This window comes from Pleurodeles waltl, chromosome 7 (genome assembly GCF_031143425.1).
Source record: "Pleurodeles waltl isolate 20211129_DDA chromosome 7, aPleWal1.hap1.20221129, whole genome shotgun sequence".
NCBI classification, from domain to species: domain Eukaryota; kingdom Metazoa; phylum Chordata; class Amphibia; order Caudata; family Salamandridae; genus Pleurodeles; species Pleurodeles waltl.
In genome coordinates, this window is record NC_090446.1 from 842,792,095 (window position 1) to 842,811,748 (window position 19,654).

The 19,654-nt window shown below is 46.2% G+C and overlaps 1 protein-coding gene across 3 annotated transcripts in view; it reads right to left on the reverse strand.

Moving 5' to 3' along the window:
* HMMR (hyaluronan mediated motility receptor) overlaps positions 1 to 19,654 on the reverse strand; it is a 261,939-nt gene that overhangs the window by 23,950 nt on the left and 218,335 nt on the right. The window contains exon 21 of one of the 3 annotated variants that reach the window (XM_069199358.1): positions 11,168 to 11,296. The exons of the other annotated variants lie outside the window; for them this stretch is intronic. Coding sequence (XP_069055459.1) covers positions 11,183 to 11,296 — 114 coding nt within the window. The 3' untranslated portion in view covers positions 11,168 to 11,182. Of the gene's footprint in view, positions 1 to 11,167; positions 11,297 to 19,654 lie in introns of those variants that run through there. 3 annotated transcript variants of the gene reach the window in all.

Genomic DNA, 19,654 nt, shown 5'->3' on the forward strand with positions numbered 1-19,654 from the left:
GGGCCTTGTGTTAGATCCTGTTTAGCATTTCTTTTAGAGTTTAAAAGTTTGGTAAAAGTTTGAATTAGAACCTAGAACTAGTTTTAGATTCTTAAAAAGTATTCCAACTTTTAGAAGCATAATGTCTAGTACAGAGATGAATGTGGTGGAACTCGACACTACCCCTTACCTCCATCTTAAGATGAGGGAGCTAAGGTCACTCTATAAAATAAAGAAAATAACAATGGGCCCCAGACCTTCCAAACTACAGCTCCAGGAGCTTTTGGCAGAGTTTGAAAAGGCCAACCCCTCTGAGGATGGCAACACAGAGGATGATGATAGTGACCTGGAGGGAGATTCCCCCCTACCAGTCCTATTTAGGGAGAACAGGGCCTCTCAAGCCCTGACTCCAAACATAATAGTCAGAGATGCTGGCCCCCTCACAGGAGGGACCAACCTCTCTGAAATCACCGAGGATAACTCCAGTGAAGAGGACATCCAGTTAGCCAGGATGGCCAAAAGATTGGCTTTGGAAAGACAGATCCTAGCCATAGAAAGGGAAAGACGAGATGGGCCTAGGACCCATCAAGGGTGGCAGCAACTTAAATAGGGTCAGAGATTCTCCTGACATGTTGAAAATCCCTAGAGGGATTGTAACTAAATATGAAGATGGTGATGACATCACCAAATGGTTCACAGCTTTTGAGAGGGCTTGTGTAACCAGAAAAGTGAACAAATCTCACTGGGGTGCTCTCCTTTGGGAAATGTTCACAGGAAAGTGAAGGGATAGACTCCTCACACTCTCTGGAAAAGATGCAGAATCTTATGACCTCATGAAGGGTACCCTGATTGAGGGCTTTGGATTCTCCACTGAGTATAGGATTAGATTCAGGGGGGCTCAAAAATCCTCGAGCCAGACCTGGGTTGACTTTGTAGACTACTCAGTAAAAACACTAGATGGTTGGATTCAAGGCAGTGGTGTAAGTAATTATGATGGGCTGTACAATTTATTTGTGAAAGAACACCTATTAAGTAATTGTTTCAATGATAAACTGCATCAGCATCTGGTAGACCTAGGACCAATTTCTCCCCAAGAATTGGGAAAGAAGGCGGACCATTGGGTCAAAACTAGGGTGTCCAAAACTTCCACAGGGGGTGACCAAAAGAAAGGGGTCACAAAACCTCCCCAGGGGAAGGGTGGTGAGACAGCCAAAAACAAAAATAGTAAAGAGTCTTCTACAGGCCCCCAAAAACCTGCACAGGACGGTGGGCCCAGAGCCTCTTCACAAACCAATTGTGGGTACAAGGGTAAAAACTTTGATCCCAAAAAGGCCTGGTGTCGTAGCTGTAATCAGCCTGGACACCAAACTGGAGACAAGGCCTGTCCCCAGAAAAATACCCCTTCTAACTCCACTACAGCTAAAACTGGAATGGCCAGTCTCCAAGTGGGATCAACAGTGTGCCCAGAGCAAATCAGGTGTCACACTGAAGCTACATTAGTTCCTGAGGGTGGGGTGGATTTAGCCACACTGGCTGCCTGGCCCCCTAACATGCAAAAATACAGGCAGCAGCTCTTAATTAATGGGACAAGTGTAGAGGGCCTGAGGGATACAGGTGCCAGTGTCACCAATGGTGACAGAGAAACTGGTTTCCCCTGGTCAATACCTGACTGGACAAACTTATCCAGTCACCAATGCTGACAATCAAACTAAAGTACATCCCATGGCAACTTTAGAGTGGGGAGGGGTCAATGGCCTGAAACAGGTGGTGGTCTCCTCAAATATCCCAGTAGACTGTTTGCTTGGAAATGACCTGGAGTCCTCAGCATGGTCTGAGGTAGAACTGAAAACCCATGCAGCCATGCTGGGTATCCCTGAACTGGTGTGTGTCAAGACAAGGGCACAGTGCAAGGCACAGGGTGACAAAGTAGAGCTGGAGTCTGGAAAAAGGGCCCAGCCTACCAAGAGAAAAGGAAAGCCAACTGGGAAACCAGATGCAACACAACACCAAAAAGAGAACCCCTCTTCTCAGGAAGAAGTTCTGCCCTCTGAGGGAACTGAGCCTATGGAGCTGGAACCTTATCAGGTTGAGCTCTTGGGCCCAGGGGGACCCTCAAGGGAAGAGTTGTGTAAGGGACAAGAAACCTGTCCCTCTCTTGAAGGCCTTAGGCAGCAAGCTGCTGAAGAGTCCAATGGCAAGAAAACTGGAACACATAGGGTCTATTGGGAAAATGGACTCCTGTACACTGAGGCAAGAGATCCCAAACCTGGTGCTACTAGGAGAGTGGTAGTACCTCAGGAGTTCAGAGAGTTTATTCTGACCTTAGCCCATGATATTCCCCTTGCTGGGCATTTGGGACAAACCAAGACGTGGGAGAGGTTAGTCAACCACTTCTACTGGCCCAACATGTCCCAGAAAGTTAAGGAGTTTTGTGTCTCCTGTACCACCTGTCAAGCCAGTGGTAAGACAGGTGGACATCCAAAGGCCCCCCTCATTCCACTTCCAGTGGTGGGGGTCCCCTTTGAAAGAGTGGGTGTGGACATAGTGGGTCCACTTGAACCTCCCACAGCCTCAGGAAATATGTACATCCTAGTAGTAGTGGATCATGCTACTAGGTATCCTGAAGCTATTCCCCTTAGGTCGACTACTGCCCCTGCAGTAGCCAAGGCCCTCATTGGTATCTTTACCAGAGTGGGCTTCCCTAAGGAGGTGGTGTCTGACAGAGGTACCAACTTCATGTCAGCATACCTGAAACACATGTGGAATGAGTGTGGAGTGACTTATAAATTCACTACACCCTATCATCCACAAACTAATGGCCTTGTTGAGAGATTCAACAAGACATTAAAGGGCATGATCATGGGGCTCCCAGAAAAACTCAAAAGGAGATGGGATGTCCTCTTGCCATGTCTGCTTTTCGCTTACAGAGAGGTGCCTCAGAAGGGAGTAGGGTTCTCACCCTTTGAACTTCTGTTTGGCCACCCTGTAAGGGGACCACTAGCTCTTGTGAAAGAAGGCTGGGAGAGACCTCTTCATGAGCCTAAACAACATATAGTAGACTATGTACTTGGCCTTCGCTCAAGGATGGCAGAGTACATGGAAAAGGCAAGTAAAAACCTTGAGGCCAGCCAACAGCTCCAGAAGTTTTGGTATGACCAAAAGGCTGCACTGGTTGAATTTCAACCAGGGCAGAAAGTCTGGGTTTTGGAGCCTGTGGCTCCCAGGGCACTTCAGGACAAATGGAGTGGCCCTTATCCAGTGCTAGAGAGGAAGAGTCCGGTCACCTACCTGGTAGACCTGGGCACAAGCAGGAGCCCCAAGAGGGTGATCCATGTGAACCGCCTTAAGCTCTTCCATGACAGGGCTGATGTAAATCTGTTGATGGTAACAGATGAGGACCAGGAAGCTGAGAGTGAGCCTCTCCCTGATCTTCTGTCATCAAACCCTAATGATGGTTCAGTAGATGGAGTGATCTATTCAGACACCCTCTCTGGCCAACAGCAATCTGACTGTAGGACAGTCCTGCAGCAGTTTGCTGAGCTCTTTTCCCTAACCCCTGGTCAGACACCTTTGTACCCATGATGTGGACACAGGAGACAGCATGCCTGTCAAAAACAAAATATTCAGACAGTCTGATCAAGTTAAGGAAAGCATCAAGGTGGAAGTCCACAAGATGCTGGAATTGGGAGTAATTGAGCACTCTGACAGCCCCTGGGCTAGCCCAGTGGTCTTAGTCCCCAAACCTCACACCAAAGATGGAAAGAGAGAGATGAGGTTTTGTGTGGACTACAGAGGACTTAATTCTGTCACCAAGACAGATGCCCATCCCATTCCTAGAGCTGATGAGCTGATAGACAAATTAGGTGCTGCCAAATTCTTAAGTACCTTTGACTTAACAGCAGGGTACTGGCAAATCAAAATGGCACCTGGAGCAAAACAGAAAACAGCATTCTCCACACCCGATGGGCATTATCAGTTTACTGTTATGCCCTTTGGTTTAAAGAATGCCCCTGCCACCTTCCAAAGGTTGGTGAATCAAGTCCTTGCTGGCTTGGAGTCCTTTAGTGCAGCTTATCTTGACGATATTGCTGTCTTTAGCTCCAACTGGCAGGATCACCTGGTCCACCTGAAGAAGGTTTTGAAGGCTCTGCAATCTGCAGGCCTCTCTATCAAGGCATCCAAATGCCAGATAGGGCAGGGAACTGTGGTTTACTTGGGACACCTTGTAGGTGGAGGCCAAGTTCAGCCACTCCAGCCTAAGATCCAGACTACTCTGGACTGGGCAGCTCCAAAAACCCAGACTCAAGTCAGGGCATTCCTTGGCTTGACTGGGTACTATAGGAGGTTTGTGAAGGGATATGGATCCATTGTGACAGCCCTCACAGAACTCACCTCCAAGAAAATGCCCAAGAAAGTAAACTGGACTGTAGAATGCCAACAGGCCTTTGACACCCTGAAACAAGCAATGTGCACAGCACCAGTTCTAAAAGCTCCAGATTACTCCAAGCAGTTCATTGTGCAGACAGATGCCTCTGAACATGGGATAGGGGCAGTTTTGTCCCAAACAAATGATGATGGCCTTGACCAGCCTGTTGCTTTCATTAGCAGGAGGTTACTCCCCAGGGAGCAGCATTGGAGTGCCATTGAGAGGGAGGCCTTTGCTGTGGTTTGGTCCCTGAAGAAGCTGAGACCATACCTCTTTGGTACTCACTTCCTAGTTCAGACTGACCACAGACCTCTCAGATGGCTGATGCAAATGAAAGCTGAAAATCCAAAACTGTTGAGGTGGTCCATCTCCCTACAGGGAATGGACTTTATAGTGGAACACAGACCTGGGACTGCCCATGCCAATGCAGATTGCCTTTCCAGGTTCTTCCACTTAGAAAATGAAGACTCTCTTGGGAAAGGTTAGTCTCATCCTCTTTCGTTGGGGGGGGGGGGGGGGGGGGGGGGGGGTTGTGTAAGGAAATGCCTCCTTGGCATGGTTACCCCCAGACTTTTTGCCTTTGCTGATGCTATGTTTTTAATTGAAAGTGTGTTGAGGCCTGCTAACCAGGCCCCAGCACCAGTGTTCTTTCCCTAACCTGTACTTTTGATTCCACAATTGGCACACCCTGGACTCCAGGTAAGTCCCTTGTAACTGGTACCCCTGGTACCAAGGGCCCTGATGCCAGGGAAGGTCTCGAAGGGCTGCAGCATATCTTATGACACCCTGGGGACCCCTCACTCAGCACAGACACACTGCTTGCCAGCTTGTGTGTGCTGGTGAGAACAAAACGAGTAAGTCGAAATGGCACTCCCCTCAGGGTGCCATGCCAACCTCACACTGCCTATGCAGTATAGATAAGTCACCCCTCTAATAGGCCTTACAGCCCTAAGGCAGGGTGCACTATACCATAGGGGAGGGCACCAGTGCATGAGTACTGTGCCCCTACAGTGTCTAAGCCAAACCTCAGACATTGTAAGTGCAGGGTAGCCATAAGAGTATATGGTCTGGGAGTCTGTCAAACACGGACTCCACAGCACCATAATGGCTACACTGAAAACTGGGAAGTTTGGTATCAAACTTCTCAGCACAATAAATGCACACTGATGCCAGTGTACATTTTATTGTGAAATACACCCCAGAGGGCACCTCAGAGGTGCCCCCTGAAACCTTAACCGACTATCTGTCTAGGCTGACTGGTTCCAGCAGCCTGCCACAACCGAGACATGTTGCTGGCCCCATGGGGAGAGTGCCTTTGTCACTCTGTGGCCAGTAACAAAGCCTGCACTGGGTGGAGATGCTAACACCTCCCCCAGGCAGGAGCTGTAACACCTGGCGGTGAGCCTCAAGGGCTCACCCCTTTGTTCCAGCACCGCAGGACACTCCAGCTAGTGGAGTTGCCCGCCCCCTCCGGCCACGGCCCCCACTTTTGGCGGCAAGGCCGGAGGAAATAATGAGAACAACAAGGAGGAGTCACTGGCCAGTCAGGACAGCCCCCAAGGTGTCTTGAGCTGAAGTGACTCACTTTTAGAAATCCTCCATCTTGCAGATGGAGGATTTCCCCCAATAGGGATAGGAATGTGACCCCCCTCCCCTTGGGAGGAGGCACAAAGAGGGTGTACCCACCCTCAGGGCTAGTAGCCATTGGTTACTAACCCCCCAGACCTAAACACGCCCTTAAATTTAGTATTTAAGGGCTTCCCCGAACTTAAAGATTTAGATTCCTGAAACTACAAGAAGAGGACTGCTGAGCTGAAAGACCCCTGCAGAAGAAGAAAAGAAGACACCAACTGCTTTGGCCCCAGACCTACCGGCCGGTCTCCTGCCTTCTAAAGAAACCTGCTCCAGCGACGCTTTCCCCAGGACCATAGACCTCTGAATCCTCAGAGGACTGCCCTGCTTCAAGAAAGACCAGAAACTCCTGACGACAGCGGACCTGCTCCAAAAAGACTGCAACTTTGTTACAGAGGAGCAGATTTAAAGACCCCTGCAATCCCCGCAAGAAGCGTGAAACTTGCAACACTGCATCCGGCGACCCAGACTCGACCGGTGGAGAAACAACTCTACAGGGAGGACCCTCCGGCGACTCCGAGACTGAGTAACCAAAGTTGCCCCCCCTGAGCCCCCACAGCGACACCTGCAGAGGGAATCCCCAGGCTCCCCCTGACCGCGACTGCCTGACTCTAAAATCCCGACGGCTGGAAAAGACCCTGCACCCGCAGCCCCCAGCACCTGAAGGAACGGAACTTCAGTGCAGGAGTGACCCCCAGGAGGCCCTCTCCCTTGCCCAGGTGGTGGCTACCCAGAGGAGCCCCCCCCCCCCTTGCCTGCCTGCACCGCTAAAGAGACCCCTTGGGCTCCCATTGACTCCCATTGAAAACCCGACACTTGTTTGCACACTGCACCCGGCCGCTCCCGCGCTGCTGAGGGTGTACTTTGTGTGGACTTGTGTCCCCCCGGTGCCCTACAAAACCCCCCTGGTCTGCCCTCCGAAGACACGGGTACTTACCTGCTGGCAGACTGGAACCGGGGCACCCCCTTCTCTCCATTGAAGCCTATGTGTTTTGGGCACCTCTTTGACCTCTGCACCTGACCGGCCCTGAGCTGCTGGTGTGGTAACTTTGGGGTTGCTCTGAACCCCCAACGGTGGGCTACCTTGGACCCAAATCTGAAACTTGTAGGTGATTTACGTACCTGCTAAAACTAACAATACTTTACCTCCCCCAGGAACTGTGAAAATTGCACTGTGTCCACTTTTAAAACAGCTATTTGTGTTTTATGTGAAAAGTATATATGCTACTGTAATTATTCAAAGTTCCTAAAGTACTTACCTGCAATACCTTTCAAATGAGATATTACATGTAGAATTTGAACCTGTGGTTCTTAAAATAAACTAAGAAAAGATATTTTTCTATAACAAAACCTATTGGCCTGGATTTGTCTCTGAGTGTGTGTTCCTCATTTATTGCCTGTGTGTATGTACAACAAATGCTTAACACTACTCCTTTGATAAGCCTACTGCTCGACCACACTACCACAAAATAGAGCATTAGTATTATCTCTTTTTGCCACTATCTTACCTCTAAGGGGAACCCTTGGACTCTGTGCATACTATTCCTTACTTTGAAATAGTGCATACAGAGCCAACTTCCCACAGTGCTGTATCCTGAGACAGCGTCATATCCGGAGTAGCCACGTTCGTGAAAGGTAAAGAAGCTGGTCTCGGACGTGGAGTGGTAACCCCAGAGACGGGTGATGGAGGGGGTTGCTCCTCTTGAGGAGGAAAACGCCTGCTGTAATCTGGTAACATTGCTCTGAGGTCAGACAATAAGGAGAATGGAATATAGGCCCCCTGTTGATATTGCTGTTCTTCTCCATAAAATTGAGGGTCACAGGATTCCTCATACTCATCCTCTTCTTGGTACTTAATGTTCAACTGGGATGGACTATGGGCTGCTCCAAATGGCACCTCGTCGTACGAGACTTCATCTCCAGTGGTGTGGAATTTATTAAAATATCTACTTGTCCACAGGACAGGTTGCTTCTCAAATCTACTTGTCCTGTAAAAAGATCTACTTGTCCCTTTGGTGCCATGTAGTGTGGCGCCAAATTATGGCAGCAATCTCATTATGTAAGAGCTCTGATAATAGCCTCTCTGATTATGCCAGGGCTACTACCATAGTAGGGCTTGAATACTTGCAGTTTCAATCCCTACTGTAGCAATTTCCTTATTTTTCCACCTTTCTGCAGATCTGCATACTGGGACTGAAGGAAGCAGTAAGCAATAGTTCCAGGGCTGGAATGCCTTTGAGTCTGCAAACCTACTAACCTGCATGTTTTAAAGATCTTCACCAGCTTCTCTCTAATATTTTCCCATAATAAGAAAGGTTGGACATTTATTTCTGACAATGGCAGAATTAGAACTTCTTCCAGGGTTGGGAAGAAAGTGGCTGGAGGGAAAATGAACTTGCAAATGCTCAATAGATTTTCACATGAGCAAATCTACACATGCGTATTTACCCATGCTAAAATACAGTTCACAAATATTTTATAGGGGTACAACATATACCATGGGTGCACTTTTGTGACTTTAAGAATTTGGGGCCACATGTAGGTAGGTTCAGATTTGCGACCCGCAAATTGCGAGTCGCAAATCCGAATGTAGGATGGTGTCCCTGACACAATCTGTGATTTGCAAGGGCTTCGCAAATGCACACCTCATGAATAATCATGAGGTGGGTCGCAATTTGCGACCCCCTTGCGAATGGCGGCCTCACAGGGATGGTGGCCTGCTGGAGACAGCAGACCACCATGTCTGCGACTGCTTTTCAATAAAGCAGTTTTTTTTATTTTTTTATTTATTTTTTTAAATGCAGCCCGTTTTCCTTAAAGGAAAACGAGATGCATTACAAAAACGAAAAATGAAACGTTTGTTTCATTTTTTCAGAGCAGGCAGTGGTCCTGCGGACCACTGCCAGCTCTGAAAAAATGTTTACAGTGACATTCACAATGGGGAAGGGGTCCCAGAGGGACCCCTTCCCTTTTGTGAAAGTGTTAGCACCCATTTGAAATGGGTGCAAACTGCGATTGGTTTGCGCCCGCGTTCGCAAAACAATCCTACATTGCACTGCGAGTCGCAATTAGGAAGGGAACACCCCTTCCTAATTGCGAGTCGCAAACCCGTTTTGCGATTCGGTAACCAGATTACCAAATCGCAAAACTGGGTTTGTGCATCGCAATGTGCTTTTTGCACGTCGCAAACAGCGAAAGTCGCTGTTTGCGACATGCAAAAAGCTACCTACATGTGGGTCTTGGTCCCTAATTAGGTCTGGTGTTAAAGACATTTTGTTTTTATTAAACTTCTATTTCTCTCTCTTTCGGCTGGCTTTACTGTGAGTGATTGCATTCTTCTCTTCCACAAGGAGCATATTGGCACACAAAGTAGATTTGTTCAGTGTCAGGAACTACAGTGGCAATCAGTGACGTAACGAAACTGGAGGGTACCCCTTTGCAAAGAACATGGAGGAGCCCCCTCTCCAGACTCACTCAGGGCAGGTGCTGTGCTGAAGGGGCCCCCTGGAGGGCGGCTGCGGGGCCTTTGTTATGCCACTGGTGGCAACGTGTGCTTTTAGAGTTCAAAAACGTTTTGTTTTTTTTTTGCCAGTGTTTGTTAAAATGTTGAGGGCCTGGTAGCTCCCACAACAATAAAGTGTTACAAAAGCCATGTCAAAACAAGACACGCATTGATGAAACTAAAAGACTTATAAAAATATGTCAGATCAGTTGGCTTTGTCAGTGTTTGTTTATTTTCATGCTTCCCATAATCGTGTTGAAAATGGTTACACTGATTTTCCATTAGAAATATTTTTGGGAAATACTAGCATGCATCAAAACATTTTACTAAATGACACCTCATTTGCATCTAATCAGAGAGCATTCTGGGAGCATTATACTTAGCCTCATAGCCTAAACTTTTCAAACATGTGTATACACGTTTTTTTTATTTGTACTGGAACCAACGTCAGTAGTGAAGTGTGACCTTAAAACATTTATTTATAGCACTCACCCTAATAATGAAGGTTTTCAAATAATGAACCATAAATACAAGTTCGAACAGCATTATCTTTTGGAAACACATTACCTCAACTGTAGAGAGTTCCACTCTCTGTATACAGGCAGCCAAAGGGTTTGTGCTGCAGAGGGTTGGGCCTACTTGTCCCAAGGACAAAGTAAACATAAAAACTTGTTGCCCTTGACCCCAAACAAGATGTCCCGGGCGTTAGGAATTCCACATCCCTGATCTCCCTCTAACAGGTGTACTGGAATAAGGGAGGTCACACCTTACTAGGTGAGGGATGTTTTGGGGTCAGTTTTTCCTGAGTTTTGTGATGTTTTCTCTCGTCGGCGATGTAGTAGACGGCGCATACATGGACTTCGTCGGCGGCGGTGTGGTAGATGCTGAACGCATGGAGATCTTGATGGAAGACAGCCTCACCGACGAGTCTACCATCGGCGACGGTAGAGCTGAAACAGTCATAAGCGCCGACGATGTGTAGACGTTCGTCAATGATGACGCCGATGCAGTTCTTGTCGACGGTGGGTTACTCGGCGTGGACGTCGGAGCGGTCGTCAACAGTGGAAATGTAGAAGTCGTCGTCGGAAAAACACTCACCGACTGTCTCATCGATGATGAATCTGTCGACTGCTTTTCTTGCAGAGGACAGTTTCTTGAAAGGCACAGATGGCGGGACAGAGGAGGATTTTTTTTATGCCTCTCTGAACTGCTGGCATGACCTCGCTCCCCTTTGCTGGAAGATTTCTGAGGTGAAGATGGGCTGCGGCCCTTGTAAGACCCTGAATCAGCCTTTTTGTGGGCTTTCCTTGAGTGTTGGGAGGGAGATCTTGTATCTGATCTCACCCTCTTTGATGACTTTTTAGATGTTGAAGAGTCATCACTCTCAAAGTCAGAAACTGGATTTTCCCTGTATTTTAGTTTCTGCAGCCATATCAATAATCTGCCTTCCTTATCCTTTAGAGTCTTAGAGGAAAAGGTACGACAAAAAACTTAGTGCGTGGCTGAATGGTCTGGATAGAGGCAGTGTATATGTAAGCCTGGTGAGGTTCTTCAGAATTAAGTCTTTTCTTGCCACAAGTTTTGCAATTCCTGAAAAGACCCTTCTCCTTATCAGACATGTTGAAGATGATTTTCCAATCAGGTCAGATAAGTTTTTCTGAGAGAAAATATGTTGAAAAGGTGTGAAGAAAGAGCAGAGCTCTGAGGAGACTCCCTAGCAAGACGTGCGGTAGAAAATCTGAGGTGCTTGCGCTTCTCTGTGGAAAGAATAACCACAATTATATTGTATAATAGAAAGCAAAGAAATCTACAAAATTAAAAGACAAGATTGTTAATCTGTACAGGTGTGAATACACCTTGGTTATATATTGTTTATTTGGATATTTAACAAACTATTTAAATGTGTATGCATATGTTCTTATGTATATAGATCTATATCTGTGTGTGTGTGTGTGTGTGTGTGTGTTGGTGATTAGAATTGTCTGATTTGTTGTCCTGTGTATGTTGGTCTGGAGTCTTTGTAATGTTCATTAGTAATCAATTGTCTTCGTAGTATTTTTTAAGGTTTATGTGATTGATTTACATGTTATTAGGAGTAAAAAAATATATTTTTCTAGTCATTTTTATTTATTAATTAGTTTTTTGTAAAGTGTATAGGAGAGTGGCATTCTTTACAAAGATAGATTTGATTTCCTGTCTCTCTCTCTCCTTATCGATCCAGGGACCCCTTATTTTGACTTTACCTTTCGTCCTAATGCCAATTGTTCTTCAAGAGTAATCCTATCACACATTACCTCCCTTACCCAATCATAATCAGCCTGTTCCGCGTCGACAGGAGTAGCGCTATATAGTTCCACATAATACTCCGGAAAAGCTTCCCTAATCAAATCCGGATCCATAACCAGCTTTCCCCATATGTTTCGAATCTTTGAGATCGAGCCAAAAGTGGCCCTTTGTCGGGCCGTACTGCCAATAAATGGCCCACTTTCTCACTGAATTCATAGCAATCCTTATGTTTGCCAAGTATTTCTCAGCCACTCTCCGCTGAGCGGTTATTTATTGTCATTTCCGCTACCGATATCTGATGTAGAGCACTCTTGACAGCCATTCCACCCACAGTAAGTTGTTTTTCTGCCTCTTGAAGTTTACCAAATAGTTCCTGAATCTGACCTGCTGCCTGTTTCTGCCACCTAATGCTAAAACTAAGCATTTCCCCCCCTTATCCCAGCTTTTAACGTATCCCACACTATCTCTACTGGGGCATACCCCATATTAAACTCCCAAAACTCCTTCAACCATATTCCCATATGCTGTAGATACATGGGATTGTTCAGCAGTCCTCTCTGGAATGACCAGCCCCTTCTATGGCTCTGCCCATCCATAACCTTAACCTCTAGAAATAATGGGTTATGGTCTGAAATAAATCGCGGGTATAACTACATTCTTGCATCCCTTAGATAAACAGGCGATAAGAAAGTAATCTAACCGGGCCATTTTCCTATGTGGATCTGAGAAGTATGTATACCCAGGATCTGGCCACTTCAGTGATGACCATGCGTCCACCAATCCTACTTCCCTTTGCATACTCCTGAGGGCCTGAAATACTCTAGGTTTATGCCCCACGTATCTTTTATTCTTAACTTCCTTTAGATTCTGTGGTCTATCCCATGCTCCATTAAAGTTCAGATCCCCACAAACAATATACGGGCTGGCCACACTGCTAATTCAGCTGAGATAAGGTCGAGGAGTGTTGGATCATCACACTGAGTCATACAATGAACATAGCGTAAAACTCATTACTCAGCTGACATTCTATTACTACCCATCTTCTTAACAGATCAACCCTACTCCGGATAACTATGCATTTAGTATTACTTGCCAGAATGGCTACCCCTCTAGTTTTAGTCCTTTGCTCAGTACATGCCAATAGACGCAAACCTAGAGACTCCAACAAAGCTTTATCAGAACACTATGTGAGTTTCTTGCAGGCAATATTTATCTGCTTTCATCATTTTCAAATCTTCTGCCACTTTCCTCCACTTTCAGGGATTATTCAAACCACATATTGACTGATACTATCCACAATGTAGCCATCTATATGCCTTAAGCAGGTCCTTCCTGATGCTGCCATGATTAATATTAGAAGTGCCCATATAATCCATTACCTCCGGTCTCTCCCTACACCCTCCTAGCACTAAATCTACCTGCCGTTCATTGCTGCACCTTCTATACCTTCCCTTGGGTAACCATTTTTCTTTTTTAATCCCATTTAAACCCCCTTCAATCTCATCCCACCTCCCTCCCCTTCCCCCCTCACCACCCCTCCACCCCTGCACCCCTCCGAAAAGTCTCCCCCTCCTCTTATTCCTACTCCTCCCCCTTTTACCCACCATCTCTTGCTAACACCACCTTCCCTCCCCGGTCTCCCCCATCCCTAAGAGCAATCAGACCACCAATGGCCTGAATGATGGTGACCCACCAGTGTTGGTCGGAAGCCCACCACGGATTTCCAGACTCCTACCTGACCCCAGCTTGTTTAATACCCCTGTAATCTATGCCACGAAGGCGCTAAACATTTCCACTCTAGCTTTTACGGGTTTTCAGCTCCATCAAGGATTCTTTTGCTTGTATTTCTGAAGTAAATATTTTAACTTTCCCATGCACCACTATCTTCAGCCTAGCAGGAGTCAGTAAATATGCCTCACCTCCTCTATCCTGAAAGGATTTAATCAACTGCTGCAAACACCATCTCTGCTCCACAGTAAAGTGGCAGTAATCTGGTCTGGTAAAACAAAGTAACATTATCCACTCAACAGGGGGGGGCGCCTGGACGAGCTTTATCAAAGATAGCCTGTCTTAATAAATGGTTACCAAATAAAAAACGATACAGCTCTAGGGTACTTAGATTCTGCATTGCAGCCTCCCTCTCGTCTAATAATTGGAAATCTGTGTACTCTCTGAATCTCTGTCTCCCAATCCCATTTAGTGAGCTCTGGAAATGCGTCCCACAAGGTCTTACTCATATACCCTGATATCATTGCCCTCCACCGCTTCTATGCCTAAAAAGCACAAATTATTTCTCGTCTGCAGATTCTCATAGTCTTCCAATTTCCACATATCAGTAAGTTGGCTTCCATGTATCTGACTGTTCCTTTAGTGCTTCGACATCTGCCTCCACCGCCGTTGTTCTATCTTCCATTGTACTCAGTTTTTTTTTTAGCACATTTCCACTGCCAGACTGTCCCAGATACAAAATTCTACTTTTGTCTGCCTCCCACTGACCATAATCCATAGCGCAACTCTAAAGGAGTTCCTCCATTGTTGCCTAGTGGCAATTTAGCATGCAACTAAACCTCACTTTTTTTTATGATACGTCTGTAAAATCACTAACTATTTTGTGGAGGTCTCCGAAATGAGCTAGATGCAGAATACACAGTAGGGACTGTATTTCAAATAAGCAACAGCTGTAGTATGCCGAATGTGATCCCTATCCAAGTTACTGAGTTCATTGCCCCCCACCGATACCTGCATCCTCTTAGAAAGACAAACTCGACAGCCAAAAGTAAGCTCTGGGAAATGCACAACTTTGTATTTCAACAGATGCAAAGAGGTTTCTTAACTTAAGCAGTATCCCAATCGAAAGCATGTTCTAAATACATGAAGTATTGAACATCTTACTTTTACCCTAACAGATAATTTGTGCTGAACACCAGAGCTTTTTTTTTAATTGTCTTGAGGGAATGCTCTTGCCAAGTCTACAATTAAAAAGGATGCTTAGTCTAATGATAATGCCATGTGTAAGAAACTGGATTATTTGGAGTGGATGACTATCTACTTCAAATAATATTAAAATCCCTGATCAGGGTGAACCATTAAAGTCACCAAATGAACCTCAACACAAGGCCCTGGTAGCTATGACAGAACAGACAAGCTTAACTTGGGGCAATGCACAAAGTATGTATGCATTACTGAAACAGTAATGAAGTTGAATTGTGAAACAATTAAAATCCACAACCAAATTAGACAAAGAGTAACCCCTAATATACAAAGCAACAAAAATCCAATAAGGGAACCAAACATGAACTATTAAAGCTTTAAGTGGATAGTGTAAAGAAACACAAAGCTCCAATGATAGTCAATGGTCGCAGTAGACCAGGACATAAGTCCAACTTGAGGCTGGCTGGTATAGAACGTGGGCCTGTTAAACTAATCAGGTTTGTCCTGGTCTAGAATTTTACCTTTGGACTTTAAAAACGAAGTCCTAATTCGCCACTGGCATACACTGCTAATGCATTTGAGGACCTTAGGGGAGCCACACAGTGTCCAACAGAAGCCAACAGCAGGGTTCAGTCCAGGCGCGACTGATCAGCTGCAGGACAAGGCATTTTGTGGTTTGTTTCTGAGGCTTTAAGATGAGGTCAGCCTTAAGACAGAGTCCACATGTTTGCCCTAGGTACAGGAGGGAGCAGGTCCAGTTCTTTTCTCAGGCAACAGTTTTAGTCCTCATCTCATTTCTCGCAGGTCTAGGACGTGCTCTGTACTTGGTGCCTGTTTGTGCCACATTTTTATCTGGCACTAGGTAGAGGGTGGGAATGACTCTTGGACATGTCCTAAACAATGGGGTAAAAGTTCTGGCTGCCAACTCTACCCAACTTGAGCATTTTCCAGATCACGGAAGTCTTCAGCAACACCAATCTAGGTGTTTGAGGGCTGGGAGTTTGTGTTGTGTCCTATGGCAATCCCTGTGTCCTCCCAGATCCAACACTAAAATCTAGTTCCAGGCAGCTACTAGACCCACAATATACCCAGACATCTGGAAGAACTAAGCTGAGATTTCACCAACGAGACAGTTGATCCACAAGAACTATTTTGACACTATTCTTTCCCTTTCCAAGTGTATCCCAATTGTTCTAAGTAAACCCAGCAGACAGGTCAAGCAGGATTTGACAATATTGTCAGAAAGGACACACAAACGTGGTCCTATTCTGAAAATACATTATTCATACTTTCATCTCTCCTCTGGCTTTCTACATGGGACAGCTAAGCCTGCCATAGTGGAAAAATGCTTTTGGGTGCTAGCCAATAAGGGCTCATTAACATTACATTTCCAAATGTAATACTTTAAAATACCAAATGCAGGAAAGTGCCCCTTTTTGACAAGGTCACCCAGCTTTTTGCCTGGTATTTGATGCAATTTTGACAAAGCACACTGGGTTCCTGCTATCCAGGTCCCCAGTGCCAGATTAGTTTCCCTAAACTGTACAATTATTCCATAATTGGAAACATCTTTGGCACCCTTGTACGTCCCTAGTAAATAGTACCCCATGTACCTAGGGCTTGGGTACCAAAGAGGGTCCGTAACGGCTGCAGCATGTACTGTGCCACCCCATTGAACCCCTCACCTAGCTCATACAGACTACCATTTCAGGCTGTGTCTTGGTGCAGCCAAAAGTGAAAATACAACATGGCACACTGCCTGTGTGCCATGGTCACCAACGTTGCATGCAATAAATCTAGGTCACCCCTACAGCAGGCCTTCCAGCCCTATGGCAGGGTGCATTGTATTACGTGTGGAGATATATCTGCAAGGGCAGATATGCCGGAGCTATGTCTGTCAATTCTTAAACATAAGTAATCAGGGAAGCCATTTTAAGTACATGTGCTGGACACAAGTCAATACGACTTCACCAGCTACACAATGGCTTCAACTGAAACCAAGGATGTTGGATATCAAACATCTTGTATCAAAATAAACCCTCACTGATTCCAGTGATTAATTTATTAATACCTGCACCAAGAAGTCACCTTTGGGGTGACCCCTGAAAAACCTACCAACTACCAATGTACTGGCTGACTTGTCTTAACCAGCCTGCCACCACAGACATTTCTGACCCAAAGGATGAGCGCTTACGGTCTCGGGCGGTCAGGAACAAAGCATGCTCTGGCAGAGGTGTTCCACACCCCTTCCAACAGGATAACCTGCAAATTAGCATTCCAAGGCAGGGAGCTTCAGCGAGCCCAATGTCTTTGGTAGGCACATCTAGCTTACCTCAGAGGTGAGGGGCTGTCAAACCCCTTGACCTAGGGCCCATTTGGCATAAAATTAGCCAGAGCGGCGGGTCCACCTTTAGGCCAGTTCCACCCCAAAGGTAAGCCACCTGATGTGGACACAAAATTTCAAAGTCTGCCTTCTTGGAGATGGCATGAGGAACTCCGGGACAAGGTGATGCCCACTTCCCACAGGAAGTGGTAATATATGGGGCGCAGTGACCACAGGGTTAAGTAGCCCATTGGCTATTACCTACACGCCCCAAGGAGAGCCTGTGACCAGAAAGGCGTATCCTCCTGACCTGAAAGACGACAAGTTGCAAAAGCAAAAACAGGAGACTAGAAACTGAACTGGCCCCAGCCCTGCCAGCCTGCCTGCTGTTCGACAATTGTGCCAAAGACTACTTGTCCTCCCAACTGCCTGTGCCTCCAAAAGCATGGAAGGATTGCCAGTCTTCAACCAAGACCCAGGATCTCCTGTGGATTAGTGGAGCTGCTCCCTTGCATCCTGCAAGCAACCTGACACCAGAAAGCACCACTGCACCTGTGCCACCTAGCCTGAGCTGAAGTGGGCCAATGGTGCCAGCGTGCCCCTGCCCCCCCCCCCCAAAGAAAGTCCACCTCATGTTTGCCAACTGTGGACTTCTCCACACCACCTGTAGCCTCTGTGTAGCCCCCCCCCCCCTACCGCAAGTGACCCAGTGACAAAAACCCAATGCCTCAGGACAGATCTGCACCCATCCACCCCAGACCAAGAATAGGACCAAAATGTGTCTCAACATCCAAGCATTGCGAGACCTGAGCCCACTTGTGGGTTCAGCTGGAATGGACCCTCAGTTCCAGCCTGCAGCCTATTACTGCAAGCTCCTGCTACCGCAACTGCCTCCAGTGACAGAAACTTGACACCTCAGGACACTTCTGCACCCAGCCACCTTGGCCCAAGGAGAATAGGACCAAAGGTGTCACTAAGTATCACCCCTTGTTGGTTCAGCCAGTGCCTATAGCAGATGTCTAACACTCCTCTCTGATAAGCGTAATGCTGCTTGACCACACTACACACTAAGGGAGCACATTGCGGTCACTAGAGAAAACCCTGTCCTGGACTCTGCATAGTATAACTGATTTGGTATACTATATAAAGTGCCAGCTTCCGACACCAAGCATCCTGTCTTAAGGCTACAAGGTTACATAAGGGTGTCAATATATAAAAAGGAAGATTTTTACAATACTACAGTCATGCTACAATAGTAGGCCCGAAGCCGTGTTCACAGTGCAACTGTAGTGGATGGCACAATTGCTGCTAGAGTTCAATAGTGGCATTTAACTTCCAGGTCCTGATTACACCTCATACCATATACTAGGGACTTGTACATAAGTTAAATATGCCAATTAGTAGTGTGTGAATTTAACCACATTAAAAGGGGGAGCACAGGCACTTTACTGTTGGCAGGAGTAAAGTGCAAGTGTTCTAAAGGCAAATGTGACTGATCGAAATTTCTTATTTCCAATCTCCATGCTAATAATATAAAACTGACCATATTGGTAAGGATGGGATTGGTTAGAAGACAGCTACCTACTGGTATGCACCCTTCTTTCCTTCAAATGCCATTCCAGGGACATCTGTTATTACCACAAAATTGAGGCGACCAAGACCACATCTGCTGACCACCCACCTCCTTGGGGACTACTTTCTCTCCAGGTAGACTTTATTCAAATTCCGTATTGTGTCTATTCTGTGATTTTATGCTCTCTGGGTGGGTCGAAGCACATCCATGTACAGTTACAGGTGCCATAACTGTAGCCAATGAGTTAAAGACTTCAAACCCAGTTTCGAAACCCAGAGTCACCTCTTGAACAACAGAGGAATGCACTTAATTTCAAGAATAGTATAGGAGTTTTGTGACGCTTTAGGGATCAACTCCAAACCCGTGTTCATATCGCAGTGTCAGCAGGAAAGGCAGGGAGAAGCAAAGGGATGTTTAAGAAAAAGATGGTGAAAAGCTTTAAAAAATAATAATAATAATAATAATAATAATAATAATAATTAACCCATGTGGCCAAATGCCATGTCTAACGCTCTATGGTCCATCAGGGCTATGCCAACACAAAGAACAAGGGACAGCCCCTAAGAAAGAGGTGGGTTTGAAGGCAACATAAGGCATCCCATCGGTCTCAGCCACTAAATTAGACCTACAATTATATGCCAGTTCTCAAATACTGCAGAACACTGTCTCCAGTTTCCCTTCTAAGGTTCAAGCTTCCTTACCTCACTACCAATCAGAGGTCTTCCACACCCTACAGCCAGTAGATATGTTCATAAAGGTGCAGCAGCAAAATTCCACACTGGAGATCTGCTGGAAAGGCCTGCACCTTGTGTAGGCAATCAACACTGCCATGAAGAGTTATGGACTGCCTAAATGGGTTTATTACTCCCTGTGCAAGCGTTCTGTTCCTCCAGGCCATAGGCTAGTGCCACCTGCAGGAACTGCTCCTGCTTCGTCATTTGCAAGTAGGCTAGATGTCCAATACCAACCACTTACTCTGCAGGAATGCAACAATGCACCTCT